Source organism: Exophiala spinifera, assembly GCF_000836115.1.
Source record: "Exophiala spinifera strain CBS 89968 unplaced genomic scaffold supercont1.4, whole genome shotgun sequence".
Lineage (NCBI taxonomy): Eukaryota > Fungi > Ascomycota > Eurotiomycetes > Chaetothyriales > Herpotrichiellaceae > Exophiala > Exophiala spinifera.
Genome location: NW_015622516.1, coordinates 783,673 through 801,250, shown reverse-complemented (window position 1 = coordinate 801,250; position 17,578 = coordinate 783,673). Strand labels below are relative to the sequence as shown.

Below are 17,578 nucleotides of genomic sequence, written 5' to 3'. Positions count from 1 at the left end.
CCAAAGGCAGAGAAAAAACGGGCTCCTCGAGGAAGGAACCGCCTAATAAGCAATTTTATTGAGGTCGGCTGTTATTCCAAAAGACTTCTACGGGGATACAGATGCCCCAGAATGTGGTACGGAGAAGAAAAGCATAATAAGATGTGCAGTGATGCTTTGTACCAAAGGTCCCAAGGCCCGGTTGGGGGTCACAGTGGACTCGAAGAGTGAGAGGGCGGTTGACTGCTTAGAAAGCGGGCTCAGGTGAGAACGCCTCCAGGAATGTGACCAAAAGTCCTCCTCCTAGACTCAATAGGCAGCGAATGGCGGGCCAAGTTGGTGAGAAGATGTTGACATGGTGGCTGTGAAGCTGATTGTGCATTAGTGCGCGGAACCTTTGGGGTGCTGCCCACAAGACCCTCGAATCACCGCATCGACTCCCACGCCCGCGGTAACGTGCATAAGCCTGCGAGCGCTAGCAAGGGGGCTGTGGACAAAGGTGCAGACAGGGACCAAAGTTCCAAAAGAGACGCCCCCTTCTCACACCATTCAGGAAAGTCACAGAGCGAGGCACCAGGTGCGTGACTCGGGATGTGATTGGTATTGTCACTGCGTACAATTGGGCCCGGTGACTGTTTGGAGCAAGTTTGGTGTTACGGCAAGACTAGATTGATCGGGCGTTTGTGTTTCAAGATAGGCCTCACCGCCGTCTAAGGCCCTTCCACCGTTCTTTTCTAGGCTCGAGATATCAAAAGGGTGCTCCCTCATATGGTCGCCAGTCTGGACAATATCGGTGTATGATAATGAAGTACGACCCAGATGATGACGACGAGGCAGTATTCTGCAGTCTTGCAACCCGCTTCGGACGCCAGCTGGAAGATGTCAAGCATGCATACACCACTGCATCAAGGAATGTCTGCACCGTCTTGCGACGACAGTACTTCAACACTGTTCACGCCACACCAGAGAGGCCTCTATGCCGATTGCTCTCCGAAGATGTGCTTCTTAAGACCTTGGGCTCATTGCCATTGGAGGTTGGGTTAATGACACTTGCCCGAATATATGACGAGTGTCATGTCGCTCTGTGCAAAACTTTGGCAGCAGCCCGAAGAGGGCGGCCATACCATGAACTCTTCAAACGCAACCCTTGTGTAGATCTTCAGCCGCTGCATGATCTTCTGCGTCAGCATAGCGACGCTGTGGACAATCAAGTGGTCCTCGAAGCCACTTCGAGTGAGGAAATCCCCATGAGAGCAGTATGGAGGCCCATGCTAGACATGTGTTTTGACAGCCTACCTAGACTTCGGTCTCTCTCCAGTTTCTTGCCTGGAGAAAACTCCTCCAGCCATGAATACGCTGGTGTTGGAGGTGGAGGGGGTTCCGATATCATTAGTGCAAGCCTGCTGGGCCATTTGTTAAAACGATACCATAAACGGATGGAGCTATTGATATCGACTCGAACATGGGCGACCGGATCGCAAGGCAAAAAAGGATCCAAGCTAGGAATCAAACGAGAGGTGTATCAGCATGACGGACCAGCCCCTGGAGCAGATGGACGACCAGTTCCTGGAACCTTCCGTGTCAAAAGCGACACTTATGCAGAAGGACGCGATCTCGAGGCCATTCCACTACAATACCACGAAAAGATTTTTATGGTGCTTGACCAAGGAGAGTCAACATCTGATATTGCTGAGAAGGAGAGAGCAGATTTAAACGAACAGTTTGCAGCAGTCCTCCGCCAGGCTTCTCGTCCCATTGATACTGTGCTCATTGTCGATACGGGTGGCGATGTGTTCGGCGCTGATAAAGCCGGCGGAACAACACCAGACCAGGACTTCAGGGTACAGAGAGCCATGGCTGCCCTGTCGTCAAAATACAATCTCGTCACCGCTGTGGTAGCACCGGGGGTCGATGCTCCGGAGGATGCGGCCATAAAAGCGATGGACGCGGGCGGCAAGGTTTACAAACCTACGACCGAGGAGCAAGCCATGCTTCTCGACCTGTTGGTCAACAGATACAAGATGGACGGGTCTGATCCGAGTAGGTTTGGCAAAACCATACTAGCTCTACAAGCCCGGTTGAAGGGGGTTATTGGCTGGACCTCCCTTGACCTCCCAGCATACGTTGTTGATACCTGGGACAATCCCTGGAATAGTTTTGTCTACATCCGAGAGTGCATGAGCGACATTATACTGATGCCTACCATCAGGTTGCTCCCGCTGATTGAGCCTAAGAAAACAACCTCAGCTGGTTGAAGCCACGATGATAGATTTGGTGTTATGGAATTGGTGACCTCGCTGAGAGACCGCGCGTTATTCCCACCGCTGCTCGCAGGGAGAACATAAAATCGTCAAAAAACACAAGGGGCCTGGTCCAGAACTAGAGAGAAGAGCGTACGTCTGCTCTAGCATCTAGGTAGGTATACACACACTCGGCCGCAGGTGAACTGTGTCGGCTACTCACACGGTCAATACACTGATAGTTCCTCTTCTTGGCAACGATCGGTGGGTGGCAGTAGAAAATGCCTAGTATAATTCTCAGATACCCACACGTACATGTACAATATCATTAGCCATTCACACAGCTTCTCCCCTTCTCTTTTCTCATGTCGCTGATCCGTCGACCTTCTGCTCAACACAAAACTCTCCTTTCACCACTTCTCAAGCCTGTGTTCTCAGTCGTCCGCTCCCCTCCCCGAGCTTTTCACACTTACCCCGCTAAGATGGACTCCCAATTGACCCCGGTCTTCACGCCCGATGCCTGCCCTCGTAAGCACATACAATGCCGTGGACTGTTCTCCGGAAGCTGAAAACTCATGTCTGGTGTAGCCGCTGGGCCTTACAGCCAGGCCATCAAAGCTGCTGGGCTGGTCTTTGCGGCCGGTCAGATCCCCGCGGACAGCACTGGGAAGCTAGTGTCTGGTTCCATCGCCGAGAAAACCGAGCAATGCTGCAAGAACCTCAAGGCCATCCTGGAGGCAGCAGGAAGCGGCATTCCCAAAGTCGTGAAAGTCGGGGTGAGTTATATGCCAGCCAGGCCGCGGGAGTGATTGATGATGCTATCTTTGCCAGAATGTACACACCGATTGATGTGCTGACCGGCTGGATCTAGGTCTTTCTGTCTGATATGAAGCACTTCCCAGAGATGAACGGAGAATACGAAAAGTGGTTTTCCCACAAACCCGCTAGAACTTGCGTTGCGGCTCGAGAGCTTCCCAAGGGCGTGGACGTCGAAATTGAGGCCATTGCTGTCCAGTAGAGTGTCGGGTGTAAAGGGCAGCAGAGACTGCGCGATGGGCTTCAGCCTTACCTTTGACAATATCCAACAACTGAAGCGGTGCGGATCGAACAGCCCGAGCCAACAATTTTTGCTGCCATCTGGTTAAGGCCACATTGAAGTGAATGCAGGTCCAAATCATCTTGCCAAAGCAATAACGGACTTGAGCTCCAGCTTGGTGGCCAGGGCTACTTGGGAGACAGTATATACCTTTGTCAGGCAAAAGCTTCTGTACAGCGAAAATCTATCCGTGGGCGCCAGCTCAATCATAGCTTCTTATAGCTTACTCCTCCCGTCTTCACCCTCATGTTCCCCTAGTTCAACCACCACCTTGCCCCATGTGTCGCGGGCCCCAAGATCGATCAACGCCTGAGGCACCTTCTCCAACCCCTTGTATTGCTTGTCGGTATAAGTGATGCCCCGGAGCTTACCAGCCTTTATCATGTCAAATATACCTTGCCATACAACTGGCTCCGTCTCTGGCTCCTTCTTTGAGTACATCCCCCAATGCAGGCCAACAATGGAGATGTTCTTGAGAAGGACTCTGTTCAGGGCCACCTTTTCTATGTTGCCTCCGGCAAACCCAATCACTAACAGCCGGCCGTTCCACGCGATGCACTTGATCGATGTGTCGATCATGCCTCATAGAAAATTAGGGACGGCATTACACATCACAAAGCAGAATCGACTCACCGACAGGATCATACACAACATCCACACCAGCCTGGCCATTTCCTGTTCTGTGTTTTGTGCAAAGCTCTATCACCTTCTGTGGCCAACTCTTGTCCCGGTAGTCGACCACGTAGTCCGCTCCGTAGTCCAAACAGACCTGTCTCTTGCGCTCGGTGCCTGCCGTTGCAATGACAGTGGCTCCCAGAGCCTTCGCAATTTGCACAGCTGATAGTCCTACACCGCCTGCCCCGGCGTGTACTAATACCCATTCGCCAGGTTGTGTCTTTGCGCGTGTTACCAAAGCGCCGTAGGCGGTGGGAGTAGTCACGAAGACACCGCAGGCGTCTGCGAAGGTCCACCCTTCAGGAATGGGGAACAGTGAGGACTCAGGTGCTAGTATATGTGATGCGTAAGCACCGTGGAAACCACCAAATACTCTATCGCCGACCTTGAATCGGTGGTGTATCCTGGAGTTGACAGTGCCGTCGACACTGCTCAGAACGGTGCCTGAGGTCTCTTTGGCTGAGGTAGGAGTTGCAAGGACAACGCCGGCAAATTCCATACCAGATATCCATGGCAAAGGCGGTTGATGCTGGTATTTGCCTTGAATCTGGAGCAAGTCAAAGAAGTTCGCACCACAGGCGTGAATTCTGATCAGGTATTTCGTCGGGTCGGGTGTTGGAGTAGGGAGGGTAGTAACGGACAGCTCCTGAGGTCCGGAGACATATTTCGTGACTTGTATGGCTTTCATGATGTGCGAGTATCTAGAGATGATATGAGGGGTCGACGAGATGAAGCAGCAACACTTGGGAATATATCATCCCGCCTCCAACATACGAGCACCATCACTCATTACGTTACCGCGGTCTTCACGACGGACTCGGTAAAGTGGTAGACCGCGTTTGAATCGAGTTCTTTGCCTCGGCTACACTTTACCTTAAAGCGCCGGCAACAATGTCTATTCGAGGCTTAGAGCATCGCCTGAAAAGATCGATTCTTGGGTCCGATGGTCGGCACACTAACGCCTGGTGCGCCTGGAACCCTGGTTGGTCTTGGCTGCTGCTCAGCCATTTCCTCCTGCGCCTAAGTGAGCCGTTTCCTTGCTGCCTTGTAAGTCGTGCAACTCGTCCTCATCGCTGCATACATCGCTTTCTCTTCAAATGAGTGTGTCCCAGTCACCAGAAGCCCGGCTGACGCATCTTGTCGAGCCTCTGATTTCCGGTTTCGAGGAACTTTTAGCAATAGTACGAGGCCAAGTCGACAACGAAAAGACTTTGAGGGATCGCGTCGAATTCGCCGCAAATGAGGTAAGTGACACAGGAATTCAGCCTTCACAGTTGTTAGTTATTAGGATGAGATATCTTTTGATTAGCTCTAGATCAAGAGCTACCTTTGCGTAGCGATGAGCGACATTTGCATGTATTACCTGAATATTGTGTTTCACATACTGTTGCCTCTCAGACCAAGGAGGAATCTTGCACTGACATCGTCTATTATAGTACGAGCGCCTGTTAGCTGCTGGGAGCAGTTCTTCTTCACAATCTCTCTCTCCGAGCGACGTCGCAAAACGAATTCGTCAACCTTTGACGATCTCCCGAACTCCCGAGTCCTTGAAGATTCAAGAGGCTCAACGAGCGATACAGTCCTACAGAATGTTGAACCCAGAACAACCTCAGCGGGGTGCGTTGAAATGCCCAATCGCACATCATGTCGCCGACCCTGAGGACTTCGAGCGAGATTTCACAACTCCTGGCGTCCAGGGTAATCTAGGATGCCCTTTTGCTAAGATGTCGAACGGCGTCACTAATGGGCAGAACGCTGAGGAAGATCCCATTGCGGCAGAATTCCACCAAGACGGAACCTCTACCCGGTCACCCAATGACCAGCGGCCAGGTCAGTGCCCGATACGCTTTCTTGACCAACATTCCCCTGAAGAAGTTGCCAAATATTTCGAAAACCACAAGCATGAAATACCACGCAGCCATGAAATTTGTGTTAGAAGATATCAGTCGAATGAGACGAGTGCTCGCCAACTTGATGCCAAGTACGGTAGCCTGGTCAACATGATACAAGGCCTAGGTGTGAAGCACAAGGCCTATCTTCCCGAGCGAGACCGGGTTGACGAGCGAGACAAGATGTCTAGCACCAACGTCGAGAAATGGGCCGAAAATGTGAGCAATTATGCCGCACCGGTTACCGTAGACGCCCCGGCAGACGATGAACAGTCTCGTGTATCGCATTTTGAACGCCCGTTACGAGAAGTCCGGGTTGGAGAGTCTCCAAGCCGACCTTGGGGGATCTCTGTGCCCGCTAACAAAGACGTTCCTCCAAGTGCTCTGCAATCAGAAGATGGTGTTGCGCATTTGAAAATCGACCGAGAAAGCCCTGAAGTTTCGTCCCCAATAAAGCCTTCCAAGTGCCCAATAGATCATGGCAAGTCTGGGAAGCTTGGGGAAAATCCTCCCCGGACCGAACCTGAAGTCGTCAAAGATGCAGATTCACGAACACAGATCATCTTCCATGGACCTGTGTTTTTCGGATACTCGGCCGATGAGGTGGCCACATTGCTACAGAAGACCAATATGGGTGGCTCTCCTCCAACTGAGCGCCGATGATTTCGCTTCATGTGTTTAAGTTTGTTGGATTTGTAGCGTTTGAGCGACATGATGATTTCTACGATGACACGACGACTGGAGATGACGGCCATCTTATATGAGCTTTGTGCAACGCAGAATGTACAATCAATTTGTGACTATACACTTAATGCCATGTCTAGATATGTTTTTGAATGTAGGCACGCAAGGAGTCAACCTGTCCACTGTGGCAGGATGGCCAGAATCGAGGCTGAACTATGAAGGTCCATGAATTGTTCTAGCAACGGGTGTGAAAAATCCACCAGCTCTAGCATGCAAGCTCGCATGACGCGAGGCTTGCAAGCCGCGACTTCGACCTGAATCGAAGAGCTTGTGGGAGAAACCAAGCAGCTGGAAAGTGAATGTTGCATCCTTGTAAAACTTTTATTGCAGAGTCATATAAAATCATTCATTTCGGACTCAAATGCGATCGAAGCAACATTTGAGGAGTTGAATTGGTGTTGAAAGGAGATACTGGTCAAAGTGTGCGCCAGTAATTAATGGCGAAATTTTGTAAAGTGTACTTCGCGACGCAGGGTTTCCTCCACCGTATGCCCTCTCTTCGGCCGAGCATTACCATCCAAATGGCATTTCTGTGGTCTGATTCTGACTTCTTTTACACTTGGTCCGCAAGCATTGAAAGGTGTTGGCTCACCAAGGTCCTGAATTCACCAGGCCATGGAAGGTCTTTTTACTTGCCTGAGATGTGCGCGTGCACTCTCGAGTGCTAGTAGATACCGGTCGAGTTCCAGGATAGCTCAACAACTTTCCGGACGCCGCAGCTTTACCTCGAGCGCCTCGTTCTACCACTCTACTCTAAAAGCTGGTAATGCCGCGAACGCAGTTCCCTCACGAAGCCTCAAACAAACTGCGAGAGCAGTGTCATCCGCTGCGGCGCCTGCTCAGGAGGAAGACAATTTCGAACGTCACAACCTCCCTCCCACCGATTATGGAGAGTGGCGAGCGCATGGGAGGGTTGTGCTCAAGCCAGACCAATTATTTCATCCCTACTCCAGGTCCCCTATACCAGAGATACGACAGAGAGCTCGATACATGAAGCAACATGCGTTATGTCCTCACCCTGCCCACCAGCAAACTCGAGTGCCTATTTCTCCCCACGATCCCGAAGCGAGAAAGGTCGAAGGTGTCAGTTCACAACCTCCAGCTCACGTCGAGTTTGAGTGTCCAGACTGTGGCATTCCTGTGTACTGCTGTGAAGAACACTGGGCGGATGACTTTGAAGCTCATCTCGAGATATGCGACACGCTGAGACAAATCAACGAGGACGACCATGATTTGCGATCTGGAAGATGGTTCCCCGAGTTCGAGTATCCGGGCCCGCAAATAGACGAAATATTGGTCAACATGACAAGCTGGGACACGTATCTCTACACTCGACAATACGAAGCAATCAATGAAGAACGGAGTATGCGGCAAGTTACTAGGTTATTGACATATCCGCTGTCGCTGGGAAGTGTTCTGCATGAACTCAGCCCATACAATATCCGCTCTGGAGGACGGCTCACAACTGAAGGCTTGAAGAGCTTGACTGGTAGGTCTGCAGGCTTTTGTGCATTGATTTACCGCTGATCAATTTAGCCTTGCGATATACGCTTCACCCTCCCAAGCAAGGCCAGGGAACAAGTATCAAAGGCTTGAGACTGTCCGCTCCTCCTGTGCGCATCTTCATCCTCGGCGCTCGAGCAGAGTCGTCGTTACCGCGCGAAGTGTGGACTCAACTATCCTACCTGTTCCCTCAGTCTCTGATTCACCTGGTGTTCATCGGACCGGAGTCAATGGCAAACCGAGATGCCGAGTTTCCACTTCCAGAGAGAACGGCGGCGAACCCATTCGGAGCTATCGTGGAAGATCGTATATCACCTAAGATGAAAATCACGACATACGTCGAGTACTTCCACACACTGCACGAAGCAAACCTCTTCTACCCTTACGACCCATACTTTGACTGCTTCATGCTATACCATCCAGGACTTGGACATCCCGCTTCTGCACACGAGTGGGAGAAGACTCTGCCCCAGCTGCTCGAAACGAAGTGTCCCATCATATGCACGGGCTATACTGAGTGGGATATGACCCGAGATTGGCAGTGGGTTATGGAGAAGTGCGCAGGCGAAGTTGACCTGCTCATGGAGCCTGGAGAGAATCGCTTCCGATCGCTGCGGTGGGATCTGAACGACCTTGATCCGCAGGATATCAGTTGTGGAAATTGGGGCATCTGGGCGTTCCGAGGCAAGAGGTACGTATTGGCACATCTCGCTGATGGCGTCGACGATAGGATTATCATTGCTAACAGAAGACAACAGGTACGAAGCGACTACGCGAAATTCATCGGAATAGATGGCGGAATGTGTACATGTAGCGATACCCGCCGTCAACATTGGATGTATAACTAAAATGCTTGAACAGCTGGGCGTGAGCGTAAACTCACTAGACAACTCGTATTCTCTGTACTCTTTACCTCTCTAGGGTTTATGCTTGCGAGATGCAGGCTGCACTGCCACACCCAAGAGAAGCCAAGGGGCGTATTGTTTGAGCACGGGAGCAAGGGCTCCGGCATCTATGCCTCAGCGTCCTCGCATGTTTATTGAGAGGTGTAATCGTCATGGATTCACAGTCGCCTCCTCGGTATTGACGGCATCAGCGGACAGTGAAGCCGTTTCTTGTAGGCAATCAAACACCTCAGGCTGATTTGATATTCTTTGCTCGTGATGTCAACCGTCTCGACCCGCGGCCAATGACGTCTATTTGTTTGGGTGGCTGAGTCTGCATTTCTGCCTCAAGGCGTCTTTCTGGCTCCAACCTGTATGACACTAGGGCTAAACTGCTCGTTCTCTGTGCGTTTCCGATCACCATTTCAGATCCGGGGGTTGTGACTAGTCACCATTCTCCGTACTAATCAGTCATCACTCAAGTCTTCACTCTGGTCGTACTCGTATATATCATTCCCTTGAACTGGAATGGCGGGGCCGCTCTCCATCCTTGCCACTGATATAATCAATACGACACGCCCAAGTCGCTTGCATTCCTGACCCCTTCAAAAAAAAAGTCCCCAGACTAGCCTGCGACCGTCACCCCTACCGCAAAATCCTCCCCTTTCACAGTAACGATCGTACACAAACATGAAGTTTCTACATTTGACAGCGCTCCTATACCTGTTTACCTTTGCCGCATCAGCGCCGCCCTCGACGGAATTCAGCAGCGACATTTCCGTGCGCGATTCTTCACCCCTTGAACCATTCAATGCACTAGAAAAGCGCAAAGGCGGTGGCGGCGGTAAAGGAGGAGGAGGAAGCGGCGGAAGCAGCAGTGGTGGTGGGAGGACTGGTTCGGGTTCCGGGGGTTCCAGCTCAGGAGGTCGCCCAGCATCATCATACTCATTCTCTCCGTCGAGCAACGTCGGCGGCAGAACGCGCGAAGGGTCGGGCACGCCCAAAACCTATGGGAATCGATATACTGGGGGCGCCGTCGTACCATACACTGCTGGCGCACGGTCACCCTCAAGAGGCATCGCCCCGTATGCGCTTCCAATCGGCGCCCTTGCCTTGTTCCCGGCCCTTTGGCTGTACGGTTCCGTCTGGGCCTACCCATATGGCATCCCATACCATTACTACCACGACGGGCGCAACACCACCAGCAACGTCACGTGCGTCTGTCAACGGTACCAAGTCTGCGGATGCGACCCGACCGACAACAGCACGTTCCTAAACCAGGTCGTCACCAATGGCACCGGTTCGGCGCCGGTCAACACGAGCCTGGTGCGGACTGTGGACTATGGTAACGGCACTGCTGTGACATACATCAACGGATCACTTGCAAACGGGACCACGTCAGACGGTGGCACGGATCCTAGCAATGAGAGCGAAATCAGCGCCGCCGTGAAGGTGATGATGGACTTTGGGGGTTATTGGATCATGGTAGCAACAGTGGTGTTGGGAATGTGGATGACAGCTTGATGGTCGAACCGAAAGGAACACGATCGTTAAAGCTTTTTGATGTGGTTTACCAGCCAGGGAGGGGTTTTCTTGTTTCACACATATATCCAGGAAGGAGGGTTCAGGTTTTTTTTCTCGCTGTCGCTTAAGAGATGCTCAGTCATGTCGCAAGGAGCGAAGCATATCGCGGGCTACATTGCTTTGCAAGCACCATCGACCATGGAAATGGTTTCAGAAACGTTCGTCGGCATACCATAGCGTACGAGAGTAGGCATAGCGTTGATAGCACAGTGACGGTTTTGCCATACGCCACCATCATCCCGGAGAGAAAATAGTGCCACGATACTCATCAACTTTTCTGTGAAGTGGACAGAGGGCACAACCTATCTTCCTGCGCCAGGATAACATGCTTCTTTCACAATATGTGCACAGGAAGCAGAGACGGAAGTTTTCTTCACTGAATAGATGGCCAACGCCAATGTCTCAAGTTCAATACTGTTTCTGAATATGTAACACTACATGGACGATTGCGGCTTCTACACACGCTTTACTGCATCTCCTGCCTTGTGAGCCTGCAAAAAATGGTTAGTTTCTCGTCTTTCGAGTGTTTTCGTTACGCAAGGTTGGCTTCTTACCCTGACAGCGCCTGCTCCTCCCAGTTCTTGGTCCAATCCACCTGGATATTCCGTGGGCACACTGGGTTTCCCTGGGTAGGTCGCTTTGACGAAGTAGGTGATCCCAAGGATACATGAAATAAAGCCTCCCCAGAGCAACAGCCCTTGGCCGGTAGTCAAATGCGTGTAATCCTCGAGGGCAAAGACACCCAGCACTTCATTGTCTTCGTGTACCGGTTCGCCAAAATTCCTCCGTTCTTGCTTGTCGTCCCAGTCGGCATAAGGGTCTCGGTGTTGTCTCTTGATTCTGGGAGGGTTTATGTAGCCACCATTCTGTGCACGTCAGTCAGCAGATCTGCGGAATCTCCTCGCAACCGCAAATTACCATCTCTGGGTCGTCAATCTCCCCAATGGCCTTGTCGGAAGGGAAATCTCCAACCACATTTCGTGGAATAGCTGCCCTCTGCGCCGTTGCGACGGAGAATGGAGCTTTGAAAAGACGTGGTTGAGGTCGGACAAGGGATCGGGTCGACCTTGCGGCGAGAGTCAAGGCTCGTGGAGAGAGCATATTTGAGGAGTAAATCGGGGCAGAGGCTCCCAAGAGCCGAGCGATAGCTGTAGCAGTCAACACTAGATCATGCAGCCCGTGTTTATTGAAAGGCGACGGCGAGGTGGTCGTTGGCAGTTGTGGCAGAGGGCACTGATTGATTGGTCTTGGGTGGAGAGAGTGAGTTGTGTGTCTGGAGGTCCAGGAGCTCAGGCGCAGGCGCAGGCGGAGGCACTGACTGACTGGGCGTTGAGTGCGGACTACTGGCTACGGAATTCGACAACACTCCAAAGTGCAGCTTCTTCTGCCACCCGTCGATCTTGCCTACAGCCTTTCTTGATCTCGACCTCACCACTTCAGCTGACGCGCACAATCCTTCAAACTTCGCACGCTTGCTCGACTCGATCCCTTGAACAATTCGACGTGCGAAACGACCAGTTTAACGCCCTATCCGTGGAGTATGCTGGTCGTGCTTTTGTTATTGTTGTAAGGGATCAATTTTGCAATGCCAGCGGGCGCAAATGTCGGACTCTCCTCCGACCGGCGACTTGCATCCCAGCAGCCAGGATCGAGGCATGTTTCATCAATCACAACAACATGGCCACCCGTGACTAATGACCACACAGGGGTTCTCGATGATCAAGTCGCACCTCCTCCCCGCCACGAAGATACGTCGATCGAACGCGGCGACTCTGATGAACCGCAAGCCAAAAGACGGAAGATCGCAGCAGGACACAAACCCTCTCCGAGACCAATTTCGCCTCCATGGAAACGGGTCGCGGCGGAAGGTCCGACGTCCTTCGTCGAAGACGGGCGAAGGAGATCTGGGAGAACCAATATCGTGCCCCTCGATTTGCAGCCACAGTCGACCAAAAGACACACCCGCGCCGCGTTTGACAAGGTGAAGTCAGAACGACAAAAGCAGGCGAAGCCCATCTACAACGTGTCGACACGAAAGCCAAAGGCTGAGACATTAGAACCATCACCCACGCCTAAACGGGGTCCCGGCAGGCCTCCTAAGAATCGTGACTCTGACAAAACACCCTCAATCAAACATGAAGAGACACCGAAGCCCGCCAAAGCCTTGCACGCGCACAAAGCTCCCCCCACACGTCAAAGACAACGTTCTCGGGAGGTTGAAGGGATGAGAGCCAAAATCGAAGAGCTTAAGAAGCTGCGAGATAGCCTGAAATCCTCTAGTGCCTCTGTGTCCAAATCACCTCGCCGTCGTCGCCGGCGAAAATCAACCTCCGTCAATGGTGTCGAATCCAGGTCGCCGCCACATGTAAATGGCTTCTTGGAAACTGACGACGACGACGCCTCGGATTTGTCCAGCATATACACGACAAGAGATTCCAGTCCTCCTTTAACCTTACACAAAGTGACGCTTCGTGTCCAACTTCCTGAGCCCACTGTTGCCACACCTTCTAATATCCCACCGCCGAAGAGATTTTCATCATTTTCGGAATTCCTGGACCTTGACGAGTCCGAGCCACGCGCTGGTGAGGACTTACTTACTCCCCAACAAATCAGACAAGAGGCAGCATCGAGAAACAGAGTATATGGGGCACTAGAGAGTGGTAAGGTCTTTGACAAGATACTGAGTGATACGCTTCCTGCAAAGCACGACGAACCCAGACGACAATATGCGCATCTCGATCATCTGCTCGCCCACATCTGCCATTTCAGACAGTTGCTGAGAAAAGAAGCACAAGATCATAAGCGGACAGCACAGATCCTGGCTCACGAGGCGAAGAAGTATGTGGAAGAGAAGCGAAAGCGTAACAAGGTGAAGACGCCCGAGGAGATAGAGCAGGAAAAGCGTGAGGCGGCTATTGCTTCATATCGCGCCGTGGCCAAGGATATGGACAGGTTGTGGGCAGCAGTGAGAGCTGAGGTGGACTTGATGCGACAGAAGCAATATGAAGAAGAGCAGCAAGCGAAGATGAAAGGCCATCTCGCCCGGGTGCTGGATAGAACTGATCAGATGTTGAATCGTGCCACCGACCAAGAGGAATCTCTTATGAGCGAGACGGACCTGTCGACAGATGAGGGCGCAACGAGTGAGACTGACGACAGTGAGCAAATGTCCGAGAGCGATACGGAACCTGAGTCAGAATCTGCAGCGGGCGATGATGATGCAGAGATGTCAATTGAGGATTTGAAGCGAAAGTACGGAAACCTTCCAGATTTACCGGCTGACGAAGAGATGTCTGTCCAAGGTGATGCGGAAACCAATCCGGATCAGTCCGAAGAAGAAGACTCGGATCCAGAAACTGAAATGGATAGCGAGTTTGACACTGATGATTCGAACGATGACGATGACGATGACGACGATAATGATGCCGAAGATAGTGAAGAAGATACTCGAGGCGGCCTTCTATCCTTGTTCTCAAAGAAAGAGCTCGCCAGTATGGCACCGTCCTCCGAAGACGTTCCCACGGACGACAACGATGGTGATGTTAGTACTCCACCTCTGGTTCAAGTACTCGAAGATGACGAGATGCAAGCTGCGGACAGTCCTCCAGTCTCGCCAAATCCGGAAAAGGCTGAACATGACGAGGTCGAGTCCGCACACATTCATGAAGTTGATCATGTTGAGGAGGCACGACGAGATGCTTCAGTTGACGTCCCAATGCCCCAGCTAGACGATAACGACTCCGCAAGCCAGGAGCCAAGTGCACATACTTCACCACGTACAACTGCGACCAAATTGTCCGAGCCAGACTCTGTCTCATCTATCGAGGTCGCTCCCGAAACCACACAACCTGCAGCCCAATCTCCAGAGACCAAGTCAACGATCAAAACTCCAGTTCCTAGCTTGTTGCGTGGCACTTTACGAGAATATCAGCATGAAGGTCTCGACTGGCTGGCGGATTTGTACGCGCACGGGAGAAGTGGCATTTTGGCTGATGAAATGGGTCTTGGTAAGACGATCCAAAGTATTGCACTGCTCGCACACCTTGCCGAGGTTCATGAGGTCTGGGGTCCGCACCTTATTGTGGTGCCTACCAGTGTGATGCTCAATTGGGAAATGGAGTTCAAAAAGTTCCTGCCAGGCTTCAAAATTTTGACATACTATGGCAGCCCAGAGGAGAGAAAGCAAAAGAGGAAAGGCTGGATGACTGACGATAGTTTCAACGTTTGTGTCACGTCGTATCAGCTTGTCTTGCAAGATGCCAATTCGTTCAAGAGGAGAAGGTGGCATTACATGATTCTCGACGAAGCCCACAACATCAAGAATTTCCGATCAGAGAGATGGCAAACCATGATGACTTTCAACACAAGAGCTCGACTTCTCCTCACGGGAACACCGCTCCAGAACAACTTGACCGAACTATGGTCTCTTTTGTTCTTCCTTCATTATGGCCAGGACAACCAGGGTGAGGACGATGCCTTTGCAGGGTTGAAGGAATGGTCCGAATGGTTCAAAAGGCCTGTGGAATCGATCTTGGAACATGGACGGCAAGTGCTGGACGAAGAGGACCGTGAGCAGGTTGCGAAGCTGCACAAAGTCATTCGACCTTTCCTTCTTCGAAGGCTGAAAGCAGACGTCGAAAAGCAGATGCCGGCAAAGTATGAACACGTGGAGATGTGTCGATTGTCCAAACGCCAGCGGCAACTTTACGACGGCTTCATGTCGAGAGCTCAGACCAAGGAAACTCTTGCTTCTGGAAACTATCTGTCCATTATCAACGCCCTCATGCAGCTTCGAAAAGTATGCAACCATCCAGACCTTTTTGAGACGCGCCCCATCACGACCTCCTTTGCTATGTCTAAATCCATGGCTGCCACTTTTGAGATCAAGGACCTGCTTGTCCGTCGCAACTTGATGCGTGATGCTGCGAATGACCTGGACCTCGATTTCTTGAGGTTGGCTCCATTATCGGACGAGAATATGTCTACGATAGAGTTCATGCAGACAGCGGGACGGCATGCATCTCACCTCCTCAAAGCGTTACGAGAATCTCAATATCGACGGATCTCTCAAGATACCAACTGGCATGGTGAAACTTGTGCAGGAGTCTTGGGCTCGCTGGAGAATGTTGGCAGAAAGGCCAGAATCCAAGAGCTTGATCGAGCAATCTACTACGAAGCGTACCGTCACCATCAACATCCGATTTATGGAAGGGGTTTGATCAATAAGTTGACCGTCAATACCACCAACGCCCGTCTGTCCAGACTCTCTCCTTTCAGAGTCAGAAGCAAATGGTGGGAGAACGAGATGCCAGTGGCAGCTCTCGATCTTGTACAATCTATCGAGTCGAGATCGACCCTCATGGAACCTCTCATTGAGCAGTTCGCCTGCATCACCCCTGCGGTGGTTGCTACAGACCTAGGCATGACTGCTGTCACCGAGGAAGGAGCTGCAACAATAAGAGCAGATCCGCAAACGTGGAAGCTGGATCCTTTTCACCAAGCAAGGATGAAGCTGTCAATAGCGTTTCCTGACAAGAGACTCCTGCAGTACGACTGTGGCAAGTTACAAAGGCTTGACAAATTGTTGCGTCAATTGCAGTCCGGAGGCCATCGGGCGCTCATCTTCACCCAGATGACCAAGGTCTTGGACATTCTCGAACAATTCTTGAATATTCATGGTCATCGATACCTCAGACTGGACGGAGCCACTAAAGTTGAGCAACGGCAAATCCTGACCGATCGATTCAATAACGATCCTCGCATCTTAGCATTCATCCTTTCGTCACGTTCCGGCGGATTGGGCATCAACTTGACGGGGGCGGACACTGTCATTTTCTACGATCTGGATTGGAATCCTGCGATGGATCGGCAATGCACAGACCGAGCACATCGTATTGGCCAAACGCGCGACGTCCACATCTATCGGTTCGTTTCCGAGCATACGATCGAGGCCAACATTCTTCGTAAAGCAAACCAAAAGCAACTGCTAGACGATGTCGTTATCCAAGAAGGCGACTTCACGACCGACTACATGAACAAAGTGACCTATCGAGACATGCTCGACGGACCAGATGAAAACGACGCAGCAGGGCTCGCGATGGATAGGGTTCTTGGGAACGACAAGACGAACATTGCCGTTTTGGAACAGGCAGAAGACCAAGAAGATCGTGCCGCGGCCAAGGTGGCTGCCAGAGAGGTCCAACATGCCGACGACGGTGATTTTGAGGACAAGACTGCCACTGCGACTCCACGTACCAACGAAGCCCATACACCCGGACCATTCGCCGCCACGGACGCTGCGTTGGCTGAGACTCACATGGACGGGGACGACGGCGGTCACGATATTGATGGGTACATGATCAAACTGCAGTCTTGGATGATGAAGGATATCCCTCTCGGTCCTGGCAAAGATAAACGAAAGAAGGGGAAACGACGAGACGAGCATCGAGTGAGAAGAGTTAAGTAGAAACAAGAAGAATGAGAGGGAGAGTCGTGAGTACAGAGGTGATACAGATGTCCCTGTCGTTTGTTCTATGACGTGATGGGGGATTTGTCTACTGTTGACTTTTTGGAACCCCTTGTAAAAATAGTTGTACTGTTAGGAGAGGAGGGAGAATTTCTGGGATTTGTGACAACAGTGAGGGAAATGAGGTGAGACGGAACCCAGTCCCAGCCCGTCACGAATGAATTTTTTTTTAGTTGGGTGACTCGATCATTGATCGGCACGGTTCCGATCGAGTTGCCCAGGTACTGAGTGAGTGTTTCAATGTACCTCGCGAGCGTGATGAAGAGAAGAAGAGAGAAAAGGAAAGGGGAGAACGAAGTGTACAAGAAACTTTGTCGTGTATTATCATTTATCATAATGTATATAAAACCACCCAAGGTACTTACTCCACAGAGAAAAAAAAACGAAGAGAGAAAGAGAAAACTCTCTCGCCGGGGGAATCAAGAAACGCGTCCAAAACGTGTAAACTGGACGGTGTG

The 17,578-nt window shown here is 51.5% G+C and overlaps 8 protein-coding genes across 8 annotated transcripts; 6 read left to right on the top strand and 2 right to left on the bottom strand.

Moving 5' to 3' along the window:
- Positions 1–782: 782 nt before the first annotated feature.
- Positions 783–2,234, top strand: PV08_05482 (uncharacterized protein; the record flags this gene model as incomplete). Its single annotated transcript, XM_016379825.1, has 1 exon — positions 783–2,234. The coding sequence occupies one exon, from the start codon at positions 783–785 to the stop codon at positions 2,232–2,234; it is 1,452 nt and encodes a 483-aa protein (XP_016235652.1).
- A 560-nt stretch (positions 2,235–2,794) lies between these two features.
- Positions 2,795–3,237, top strand: PV08_05481 (uncharacterized protein; the record flags this gene model as incomplete). Its single annotated transcript, XM_016379824.1, has 2 exons — positions 2,795–2,995; positions 3,091–3,237. 2 exons carry the CDS (start codon positions 2,795–2,797, stop codon positions 3,235–3,237), a joined length of 348 nt encoding a protein of 115 aa, XP_016235651.1.
- A 294-nt stretch (positions 3,238–3,531) lies between these two features.
- PV08_05480 (uncharacterized protein) lies at positions 3,532–4,678 on the bottom strand (the record flags this gene model as incomplete). The annotated part of the gene is made up of 2 exons (XM_016379823.1): positions 3,532–3,896; positions 3,949–4,678. 2 exons carry the CDS (start codon positions 4,676–4,678, stop codon positions 3,532–3,534), a joined length of 1,095 nt encoding a protein of 364 aa, XP_016235650.1.
- Positions 4,679–5,087: 409 nt separating this feature from the next.
- Positions 5,088–6,542, top strand: PV08_05479 (uncharacterized protein; the record flags this gene model as incomplete). Its single annotated transcript, XM_016379822.1, has 2 exons — positions 5,088–5,234; positions 5,427–6,542. 2 exons carry the CDS (start codon positions 5,088–5,090, stop codon positions 6,540–6,542), a joined length of 1,263 nt encoding a protein of 420 aa, XP_016235649.1.
- Positions 6,543–7,238: 696 nt separating this feature from the next.
- On the top strand, positions 7,239–8,918 carry PV08_05478 (uncharacterized protein; the record flags this gene model as incomplete). The annotated part of the gene is made up of 3 exons (XM_016379821.1): positions 7,239–8,112; positions 8,160–8,817; positions 8,885–8,918. The coding sequence occupies 3 exons, from the start codon at positions 7,239–7,241 to the stop codon at positions 8,916–8,918; spliced, it is 1,566 nt and encodes a 521-aa protein (XP_016235648.1).
- A 782-nt stretch (positions 8,919–9,700) lies between these two features.
- On the top strand, positions 9,701–10,534 carry PV08_05477 (uncharacterized protein; the record flags this gene model as incomplete). The annotated part of the gene is made up of 1 exon (XM_016379820.1): positions 9,701–10,534. One exon carries the CDS (start codon positions 9,701–9,703, stop codon positions 10,532–10,534), a length of 834 nt encoding a protein of 277 aa, XP_016235647.1.
- Positions 10,535–11,049: 515 nt separating this feature from the next.
- On the bottom strand, positions 11,050–11,695 carry PV08_05476 (uncharacterized protein; the record flags this gene model as incomplete). The annotated part of the gene is made up of 3 exons (XM_016379819.1): positions 11,050–11,085; positions 11,149–11,460; positions 11,513–11,695. 3 exons carry the CDS (start codon positions 11,693–11,695, stop codon positions 11,050–11,052), a joined length of 531 nt encoding a protein of 176 aa, XP_016235646.1.
- A 484-nt stretch (positions 11,696–12,179) lies between these two features.
- Positions 12,180–17,060, top strand: PV08_05475 (uncharacterized protein; the record flags this gene model as incomplete). Its single annotated transcript, XM_016379818.1, has 1 exon — positions 12,180–17,060. The coding sequence occupies one exon, from the start codon at positions 12,180–12,182 to the stop codon at positions 17,058–17,060; it is 4,881 nt and encodes a 1,626-aa protein (XP_016235645.1).
- Between the last annotated feature and the right edge of the window lie 518 nt (positions 17,061–17,578).